This window comes from Tupaia chinensis, unplaced genomic scaffold, assembly GCF_000334495.1.
Source record: "Tupaia chinensis unplaced genomic scaffold, TupChi_1.0 Scaffold138619_1, whole genome shotgun sequence".
Lineage (NCBI taxonomy): Eukaryota > Metazoa > Chordata > Mammalia > Scandentia > Tupaiidae > Tupaia > Tupaia belangeri.
In genome coordinates, this window is record NW_006198512.1 from 990,393 (window position 1) to 1,001,349 (window position 10,957).

At 63.2% G+C, this 10,957-nt stretch overlaps 1 protein-coding gene across 2 annotated transcripts; it reads right to left on the reverse strand.

Annotated features, from left to right (window-relative positions):
* Window positions 1–638: 638 nt before the first annotated feature.
* NINJ1 (ninjurin 1) lies at window positions 639–4,139 on the reverse strand (the record flags this gene model as incomplete). Of its 2 annotated transcripts, none has more annotated exon segments than XM_014592814.1 (3): window positions 639–1,204; window positions 2,801–2,964; window positions 3,911–4,139. In XM_014592814.1, coding segments are annotated over 2 exon segments (384 nt in total), but the record flags the coding sequence as incomplete, so codon positions are not given.
* Between the last annotated feature and the right edge of the window lie 6,818 nt (window positions 4,140–10,957).

Below are 10,957 nucleotides of genomic sequence, written 5' to 3' on the forward strand. Positions count from 1 at the left end.
GGTTCAGACTGACTGGGGACTTGAACCATCACCACATGGGATCAGCCTCTCCTGAGCAGTGCACTGCCCTTCCCAGAATATCTTACAGCCTCCCCACAAGCACCCTGCTGCCATCTCTTTAGGAGTAAGCTTGTATGACGCTCGGTCAGTCATGAACAGGTCTGTGGGGGTGGTGACAGGGAAGGGGGCCTTGGAAGGCTGCCACTCTCCCAGCTCTGGACCGGAGGGCCCCTGAACGCCGTGGGCCCACAGGGGCAGCAGTCTCCCCACCCAGAGAGGCACGCGGCCAGTGCAGGCTCTGGTGGGCAGCGGGCAGGTGTGCTTCGGGGCTGTGGCGGCTCTGGCCGGACCAGGGAGGGCCAGTTTCTAGGGCCTGGCAGGGAAGTGCCTGGGGCCTGTGAAGAGGAGCGCACACCTTGGCGGGTGCAGGCTCCAGGAGACTGCGCATCCCACAGTAATGAGCGCATGGGCCTAGGGAGCGGGCCACAGGGAGTTCTAGCGAGGCTGCGCTTCTGTGGATCCCAGACACACAGCCCCGGCCTCTGAACTCACCCGCAGTATATCAGGAGCCCAAGAACTCCCGAAACTCGAGGCTCTGGAGGGACAGCCCCCGGCCCTGGGCAGGGTGGCACACAGAGTAGACAAGGAGCTTTAGCTTTATTGGTCATCCGAGATTAGAAAACGGGTGGGCCCTGCACAGGCCTGGGCCCTGCCCACTCTGCTGGGGGAGGGTGTGTGGGCCTGCAGCCCACGCAGCCAGGCTCCCTCGAGGGCTGCCAAGCCCAGGCACGGAGGCCAGAGCCAGCAGCCGGCATTGGGGCCCAAGGATGTCCAACGGCCCCAGGTCAGGGGTCCTCGAAGTGACCGGGCAGGCCTTGCAGAGGCGGGGTGCTGGTGCACTGGCAGAGAGAGTCCTTCTGGAAGGTCCTGAGACAGGCTGGCTTTGGCCCTGCAACCATCCCACCCACAGACCTGCTGTGTGTTCTCGGGTGGGTAGCAAGCCTTCTCTGGGCACAGGTCTCCAGGGCTGTCCAGTTCTGGCCTTCTGGCCTTCCCCCTCCCCCCCACGGCAAAGAGGGAGCTGCTCCCGGAAAGCACAGCTGAGAGCCGGGGTCTTGGGCACTTGGTCTCCGTCGGAGCGGTGGCCTCTCTGGACACGGTCTAGTCCTGGCAGCCAGGACATGGGGCAAGGGCAAGCAGGGTTCTGGAGAGGAGAGTGAGGAGGAGGGTCAGGGCATCTGCTGGCTGATGGCGGAGCCAGGGACCAGTCCATGAGCATCAGCGCCACTCAGACAGACTTGGGAGTGGGGAGCCAGGATCTGCCCTGGTGAGTTACCAGAGCATCCGGGCCTCAGTTTCCCCTCTGGAAATAGGATGATGATACTCTTCCTGGGCTGTGCCAGGATTGAAAGACCAGGTCTAGCACAGGGCTGGGGCCAGGGCCAGGCGGCTATGACCACAGTCACTCACCACCCTGACCTACTCTGGCACGGTGCTCGGTGGCCCTCAGCTCAAGGTCTCTGAGGGCACCGCCGGGTCCCCATGCCCAGGTGCCCACAGACCCCAGAACCCTCTCAGCTGGCAGATGGCACGTGTCAGGGACAGTCAAGGACAGCACTTGGGGTACACATTCGGCAGTCAGTAAGTGACCTGGCCATCATGCTGTGACAGAGCTGGAGGGCACCCAGCCTCTGCAGGGGACAACTTACTCAGGCGGGCAGCTGATCTGATGCTACATGGGACACCCAGATCCCACCCTGGCAAGAAGGTGGCTTCAGGTCCATCGCCAAGGCACAGGGCCAGGGTGCCCCACAGTGGGGAAGGCCCTGGGCGCGGTGCCCAGGAGGCCGTGGGCCACCACAGGACCAGGCACTCCCGACTCACCTGCACAGCTGAATGCCCAGCACCCAGCACCCCAGCCCACTGTCCACTGCAGCCTCTCAGGGTCCTCCTGCACAGCTGAACGCCCAGCACCCAGTGCCCCGGCCCACTGTCCACTGCAGCCTCTCGGGGTCCTCCTGTACAGCTGAACGCCCAGCACCCAGCGCCCCGGCCCACTGTCCACTGCAGCCTCTTGGGGTCCTCACTGTCCCCAGCACACAGGTACTCTGCCTCATGCCCAGGTGGCTCTGCCCGCTCTCCTGTGACTGCTAGGCAGGCACCTGCCAGGAGCGCCCACCCCTCAGCAGGTCACTCCATGTCTGGGACAAATCCAGGGTCACATGGCCGTGGTGTGGCTGGCCCAGGCATACCCTATCCCACCAGGCCTCCCTGCTCCTGGGCTGGGTGTCCTCAGGCCCGGGCTTGCCCCCTTAGAGCCAGAGCAGCAGGAGGGGCTGTGTGGTCTGGGAAGCGCTTCCCATGCTGGGCCTTGTCCTGTATCGCAGAAGGGGGAGGTCTGTCTACACCCTGTAGCCAGGTCCTGTCCCAGCAGGCGGGTGTAGACTGTGAGGTGTGGAAGGGGCAGGTGTGACGTGTTTGATTAGATCTCACCGCCCTGGTCAGCCCTGGTCAGACGGAGGGAGTCGTTCACAGCCCTGCCAGGGATGGCTTGTGTGCTGAGTGGGGTCAGCAGGGCACAGAGCTCCTGGTTGACTCAGGGAAGCCAGGCCTCTCAGCTCCAGTGAGCCCTCCAGATGCTGAAAAGTGGGTGGCAGAACATGGTGCCTGAATCCTGTCACCAGGGGACCCAGGCAGCCCGCACCAGGGCAAGCCTGGTGAGTGGACAGCACCAGAGCAGAGAGTTGGAGGGTGGTAGCCCTCTGCAGGTGGTGGGCAGGCGTGCCCTCCCCTGGCTCACCTGCGTGCCCTACTGCTGGGGTGCCACGTCCACCATGGGCTTCTGCACCCCGAAGGCCGTGATGAAGATGTTGACCACCACGATGATGAACACCAGCCCCGTGGCCAGGTTGTTGAGGAAGTCCAGCGTTGCGTGCTTGGCCGGATTATTCAGGTCGTACTTGACTGCGGGTGAAAGCGGAGTGGCTGGTGCCGAGGGCAGGCGGGCCCAGCACCCGGCCAGCCGTGACAGGAGACCCTCTCAGGTGGGGCCACGCCATGTTTGGTGCGTCCCAGGCCCTCGACTGCACTGAGCATTTTAGGAGAGCTGTTTCCTAAAAGCCCCCTGATTTGCCTGGGGGCCCACTCTGCACAGCCACCACACCCACAGGAGCCAAGGCTCGGGCGGGTCAAGGGCCCAAGTCTGGCCCCTGCTGGACAGCAAAGGAAGCCCAGGCTCTGCGGGAAGTGTGCTGAGCCTGCACACCTCGCCCTTCAGCTCTCCCACTGCCCACAGCCCTGCCGGGCACGTCCCAGGGCTTGTCACCTGCCCAAGGTTGTGCAGGGCAAGGTGCAGCAGCTCAGCCCAGCCTGCCTCCCACCTGCCATGGTCCATCTGTCCACCCTTCCACCAGAGGAAGTCAGTCCATGGTCAGGGCGCCCTCACTCAGTTACTTAGTCCGGGGAAGCATCGGGGTGCAGCCTGCACTCCGGGTCTTCTCTCAACAGAGCCTCTCCATGGCAACGGTCAGCGCCAAGGCCTCTCCCGCTTGCTGGGCCCAGGTCTCCACCCACCACCACCCACTCAACTCCTGGGCCCAGGTCTCCACCCTTACCCCCCCAGCCTCCACCCCACTCGCCTTCTGAGTAACTTGACACCTCCTTTCTCACTGTACAATCACCAGGGATGGCTCAGAGCTCATGCTGGGGACATCAAGATTACTGCCCCGTCTCTCAGGCTGAGGCCATTTGGCAGCATGGCCAGAGCAGGGACCAGAGAGGCAGGTGCTCTGAGTCCCACAGGCCCAGGGCCTGAAGAGCTCTTGCAAAGCTCCTGGCTGGGGGAGGAGCCACATCTGGCAGGGAGTGCCTGTCCCGAGGGGTGTGCAAACACCTGGCAGCCGGCACCCACCGAGGAAGATGAGCAGCACGCCCACGCCGATCTGCAGCGCCAACGAGATGGAGATGAGCACCACCAGGGGCACGTAGAAGGCGAAGCTGGGGCCCTGCTCCACCACGGCCTTCAGCTGCGAGGCGTTGGCCAGCAGCAGCGCCACGTCCAGCATGCTCTCCGCCGCGCTCTTCTTGTTGGCGTAGTGGTTCATGTTGATGGGCCGGTTCCTCCAGCCCCAGCGTGGTGGCTGCAGGGAGAGAGCATCAGCGGGACCAGGCTCAGTGCCCAAGGAAAGCCCCTACCAGAAGGGCTTGCAGCCAGGAGGGACCCTGAGAATGGGCCCTTACAGACCTGGAGCAAGCCCTGGTGCGAAAGGGTGGCAGGCCCTGGCACCCCAGCTCGCACCACAAACCGGCCTCCCTATGCCACAGCCAGCCGGCCTCCCCCTGGGCCTAGCTGGGGCCAGGAAGGGCGGTGAGATGAGGCAGGCAGGAGGAGCTGAAGGCTGTGCTCAGCCACTGGGCGGCAGGCTGCCCAGTCCCGTTAGGGTTGACCCTGGGAGGGCAGGCTGCCCAGCCTCGTTAGGGTTGGCCCTGGGAGGGCATGGCTGCCCAGCCAGGTGGCCATGAGCAGCAGGCGCTGGTGATGCCGGCACCCAAGCTTGTACACAGCAGGCGCTCAGGCGCGGCCTTGGTACGCCATGGGGTGAGGTCAGCTCAGCTGCACTTCGTTTTCAGAGCGGTCACGAGGACTTGCATTCAGAACCTCTCCTGGGCTCTAGGCCTCACGCAGGGTGGTCCCTCTGCTGTGCCTTGTGGGGTCAGCCCTTGCCCAACCTTGGAGGCAGGTCCCCGCCAGCTCCCACCAGCTGGAGCCAGCAGTCAGTGAGGCCTGCAGCTCGCAGGCAGCCCCCAGTGCCTTTCCATTGCCAGATACCCTGGTGTTCTGAGGCCCTGCCGAGGCCACTCCTTCAGGCAGCCTCCCGGGATGCCCCCTGCATGCAGGGCCCTCCTGCCACAGGAGGTCACCTCTCGGGGCTGGCCTGTTTCCTTCCAAGGCAGCTCTGCGCACTTGGCTTCTTCCTTCTACCCAGCCAGGCTCAGCCCCTCTCAAGCTGCCCCCATCAGGCCCCCGTCAACCTGCAGGCCAGCCTGAACAGGACCTGTGTTCACAGTTGCCCTGAGCCGCCAGGCCCTGACCACAGCCCTGGACCAGGACTGGGCACCCAACTGGAGGCGGTGGCCTCTTAGGGCCGCAGCTCCTGTTTCCACGCTCATGCAAGATGCAGGCTGCTCTCTGCAGCTTGGACGCATTCACGATGAAGGCTAGAGGGCGGCCGGGCCACGGCTAATGGAGCTGTGGTTTAAATTTCTGAAACGCTGGGACCAGGAGTGGAGTGTGGGCAGCAGGACACACTGGGCTCTGCTGCCTGGTCCAGGCCTGAGTCCTTCAGCGGTCTGCCCTCAACACTAGCTGCTAGGGTGGAGCGGGTTCTGTATTCTAGACACCACAGCACATGGACAGCCACCTCCGGCCAGCCCCAGGGCCTCCGTGTAGCCCTCGGGTCACCCCACTCACACCCGATGACACTATGGCGTGTCCACTATGCTCTACCCATGCCAGGCCTCACCCTACACTCCCTGGGCTCCCCCAGGCCCTGGCATGCCCAGGGTGCAACTGTTCCCTCCCAGGGTGCCCAGGCCCGGGGTGCAGGAGGCCCATGCTGAAGGGACTGGGCTCGGCACTGAGACCATGCCTCCAGCTCTGCTCCCCCAAAGCTGTCAGCTGGCCATGCCCAACACGTGTGTCCTTCACACATGTGCCCTGCTGAAGCAGTGTCCCAAGGCCACTGGCCTGCAGCAGGCACATGCCCGGAAGTTCCTAACCCACAAGTTCATGGGGGATGGAGGAAGCATACTCTCATTCAGAGCTCTTCTATAATCTTTCATAGCCGCAAGGGCACAAGGAGAGGAACCCCTCCTTCCCCAAGGCCACCCCGATGCGCATTCAAGAGAGAAAAAAAACAGGGGCCAGGTGGTGGCCTGTGGAGATGCTGCGGCCACAAAGGCAGGCCCTGGGATGGGATCCCCGAGCACATGCGTGTTCTGTGGCCCCACCAGCTAGGAGCAGGGTGGACATTCTGCTGGGCCTGCTGGGCGGCCTGCCCCTCTCTTGCTCTCTCTCTGTCTCTCTCATGGAAGAAATAAACTTAAAAAAGAGAGAAACAAGCCAGGCCAGGGCCACTGAGGGCGTGACGATTAAGGCAGCTGGATCCCACATGGCCAATTGTGTGGTTCAAGTCCCGGGCCCGGTGGCTTGACAAACATACTAGGCACATGTGCGCTCCAACTCTCAACAGGAGGGAGAGGTGGAGAAAGACTGCGGCATGATCATGCTCCACGGAGGGCACTTTCTTTCCTTCCTTCTCTCTCTCTGTTTCTCTCTAGTGAGTGTACATGCCCTCTGAGAAAATTTGTTTAAATACACACATGCACATACATACATACATACATATGCACAGTTCTTTACACATATGTAGTATTCACGTATAGGGGCCTTCAAAACATCCATGGGAAGTGCAAATTATCAGAAAACCATGCATGGATTTCAAAATGTTTTGCACCAAAACAAACTTTCACTTTGCTTTTATTTTCCACAAACTTTCCCAAGACCCATCATATGCCATGCAAGCACATGCAGACATACACCACAATGCATACTCTCATATTCACACACACATAAATGCACACAGCATAACATACACGTGGATACACAGATTCCACATAAATGCCGATGCCCACGCGACCTGCAGCGGCCTCTGGGCAGAGCAGGGACTCGGAGCGTCCCGACCCTTTAGACACCTGGCCATGTGCTCACTGGGCATGTTCACGTGTGTGAACAAGCAGCTGCAGCGTCAGAGCTGTTGGCTCCCCTGGCCACAAGCAAACAGCGCCCCTGCTCTGTCTGTGTGGGAGGCTCCTTACACAAAGCCACATAGCAAGTCAGCTAGGGTATGAACCCAGGCCCCAGGCCCCAGAAGCCACGGTAGCTGACACCACTGGCCCCGCAGAGGCAGCAATGCCTCTGTGTTCTGCAGGGAGCAGACGCCTTGAGGTGGCCTGGAGCCGGGTGGTCAGCAGAGGTCCCGACCCACAGACCCTCCTGATGAAGAGCACTTCCAGCACTTCCGGCCATCTGCTTCCTGAGAGCCGTGCATGATAAGGAGCGCCAGCCTAGGCGGTGGGCCCAGGGCTGGGGAGGCCTCCTTGTGCAGCTTGGGCAGTGTTCTGGGCACATCGTTCTCCCCCTGGAGGAGGAGGCAGGTCACTGCCCCAGGTCTCTGGACCGTGCTGGGGTGGACCAGGACTCAGACCAGGGCTGTGTACTGCCCCAGGCAGTGGGGCACTGAGGCTGTGAGCTGATGAGGGTGGGGAGGGGCCTGCAGAGCTGCCTTGCCTGGCCCCTGACCTCAGTAAGGTTTGGGTGCAGTGCACACCCAGCCTTCCAGGATACCTGAGCCTCGGAGGTGACTACTGCACCCCTCTCCCAGGCCCTGGGTGCTCACCACTGTCTTGGAAAGCCTACCCAACTCAGGTCAGGATCCCCGGGCCTGCCGACTCCAGGAGCTGTGCTGGACACCCCTGCCAAGACCTGTGCCACGGCCTGGGCCGTGCAGGAAACCAGCCCCCTGGTTAATGTATCCCAGGGCCGTGGGGCTTCCCGGACATGGTCTGTGCCCAGTGGTTAGTGACTCTGGACTCGTCCCTCTGAAAGCAGGGGAGGAGCCTGGCAGGGAAGTCGGCTCTGGGCAAGGGTGTGAGGAAGCACCACACTACCTCCAGTGGGCAGCTGCGGGCTGCAGCCACCCTGCCAGTGCCCTCTGCTCACATCGGGGAGCAGGACACAAGTAGGGCTTCGGTTGGCTGGATTTGGGAGGGCTGCTGCAACCCAGGCCTGGCTCTGGCCACAATGTAGCGGGTGCCATGGCCCCCCAGAGCATGGATGTGGAGACAGGATGTGGGGCTGTGGCCACCAGCTGGGCCACAGGCATAGGGATGGGCACCGCTGACCCTGAGGAGTGAGGCCAGAAACTGCCCTGGCACCTCCCATCACCCCTAACCCCTGCACCTTTGGCCACTCTGGGCCTCAGGCTCTCCACCTGTACAACAGGCAGACAGGGATGTGTAGGAGAGGCCCTGGGGCCTGGGAGCACACAGTGTGGGGGGCAGGCAGGGTCCCCAAGGCCCCGCTCTCACCACTTGGAACGGCTCTGCCTCCCTAGCAACCCCCACCAACCCGGAATTACCTGCAGGAAGCAGCAACAAGGGCATTAATGTAAGCCAGCCAGCCGCGGGCCTCTTGAGCTCGGGACAGCAGCCATGGACCTCGGGTGCCCTGGGGGCCCAGGACGGGACCCCAGCAGACACAGCCGGCTGCTCAGGGCCCTCACCCTCAGGCTCGGCCGGGCGCCATGAGACAGGGGCTCGGGGCCTCGGGCGTCTCTGGGCTGTCTCGCTGTGTGGCGGTGGCCCTGACACAGCACCGTGGACAGCTGGGGCTGGCCTTGGAACGAGCTGCCTGAGGCCCGGCCCCCAGCTCAAGAGCCAGGCTCAGGAGGGTCTCTGGGCTGGTGTTCCTGGCAGGAAGTCCCAGCGAGACAGCAGGAAGCGCCAGGCGGGGCAAGGGCGTCCCATGGCAGCTGGGCTTGGGCTGGGCTGGGTGGCCCTGGTTCCCGCAGGCTCAGCACTGACCTGAGGGCCTGTCAGGGTCACGTTCTAAAACTTGGCTAAGCAGCAGAAATGAGGGGAGGGACAAATGCACACCCAGGCTACCCCCACGACAGAGGCCGTGCAGCTGGGTTGGGGTCAGGGCACAGCTGCCAAGCCCCTGAGGTCCTGGTTTCTCGGCCCAGCTGTGGCCCCAGGAGCCTTCACCGAGGGCCCGTGAGGGACTGACATCAGAGGGTGTTGTCCCAGCCGTCCTTGCCACCTCCCTGCAAAGTCTAACACCCATCACCTCCAGGTGACACTGCAGGACGGAGCGGGGGGCCATTCTCACATCCAGACAGATGAGTATGGTACCTTCTGCTGCAGGCCAGACCTGATGGAGCCGCCTGGCACTGACAGGGCCACAGCACGGGGATCAACAAGCCCCCTACTGCTCTGGGTCACTCTGCCCAGCAGTTCCATGTGTGGATTCCCTGTGGGCAGTTGTGTCCCAATGCACAGAAGAGGAAACTGAGGTCGGCAGACAGTCTGCACCTGCCCGAGGCCAGATGTCCAAGGGCCACTGGGGCTCCCATGCATGGCTCAGGGCATGCTGGGGCTGGGGACAGAGTGGTCCCCACGCTTACTAGTGCTTGCCTCCCAGGTTTGGGCTCCAGTGCAGAGAGACTGGAAGACGGCGCCCTGGAAGTGGGGCAGGTGGCCCAGGCCAGAGCAGAGACCGCCTCAGCTGTCCAAGAAAGTCTTCCTTCCGGCCCTCCATCAGGGCAAGCCATCTCTTGAGGACTCCCGGCCGTGAGCAGATGCCCTGAGGGATATACTCACCCTCTTGGGGCCAGAGGCCTGTGATCCAGCCAGGACTCCCATCACACTACCTCCTTCCCAGCCTGCACACGCTCGGCACTGCAGCCTCCAGGCCTCCGGGCCTCGGAGCCTCTGTTCCCTCTGCCTGGACGCCCTTCCATACCTCTAAGAGGCCAGGCCTGTGCCCCTCTCCGCCTCCACAGAAAGCCTCCTCTGGCCATGTGGTCGGCCACCCCCTGGGGATGCCAGCTTTTGCCCTGCCCTTCCTGCCCAGCTGGCCACAACTCAAGACAGGGCTGAAGCTCTGTCCCCTGTTCCCGTCTTTGAGCAATCCCAGCCCAAACTGCTCTGGGCCACAGAGGCGCCCGGCGCCCCTGCAGGCACAAGCCGCCCTGACAAGGTCAAGGCAGGGCTTCCAGACCCCTGCCCTGCTCACACCTGACACGTACCTCCGTTTCCCCAAAACAGGCCAGGCCATCCACCACCCCCTTACAGGAGATTTCCCAGAGAGACAGCACCGACAGAGCCTTCGCATCACAGCCCACACCATCCCACCCCACTGTCCGCCCAGCCCGGCCCACAGGCACGCGGTGCGCCCTCAGTCCCCAGGAAGGTCTCGGCACTCAACCTAGAAACGTCCCCACGCAGGTCCAGTGGCAGAGGTTCTGTGCCACCACCTGGCCCCTATTCTTTGTTTTTGTTTTTGCCAGAGGGTGCTGTGCTCACCAGAGAGGAGAACTCACTGCCCGTGGGGCACAGTCGTGCCACAACCCCGTCTCCCTTTGGAAATTTGGGCACGCACATACACGCACCCAGCGTGTTTCTCAAGCTGCCATGTCTGGGACTCCAATCACACACTCGGCCTAGAGCGGGCCACCTGTCTGAACCACCAGGGGCCCGCCCTGCTCTCCCTTTTTAGACCGAGTATAAACAGGAGGGAGGTGAAACGGCCCCCTAAGGGCATGCCTGGTGCGCTGCTCCCGAGCCCTCTCACGGACCAAGCGAGCCTAGGTCTCACACCTGGCCCCGTCCCACGGTGGGATGGCTCCCCATCAGTGTCCTCACCTCTAACCTGGGGACCAATGTCCACACAGCCCTAGGCCTGTCCTGCCCCTGCTCCGGGGACCCTCCCACGCAGGGCCCCTCTCCATGGCGTGGATACCGCGACACCTGGCCAGTACGTCCGCCCCCAGCTGGTTCTCAGCGCTCAAGTGCCAGAAACCCAGGCTGCCCTCCCCGCCCCCATCCCGCGAGGGTCAGGAAGCAAAGAATGTCCAAAGTCAACAAGCCGGAGGGTCGGGAAGGAAAGAATGTCCAAAGTCAACAAGCCGGCAGGGCCCTGCCAGGGCGGCACGCAGGGGCTCAGCGGGAGAGCTGGGCACGGGCGCCCGGGCAGCAGGCGCGGAAGGCGGGAAGGCGGGAGGGTGCCTGCCCCGCCGGGGCGCTCGTGCAGCAGGGCGGGCTGCGGGCCAGCGGGGCTCGCGGGGTCCCCGAGGCTGCGGTGCGCAGTTTCTCCACTTCCCCACGGCAGGGGCGT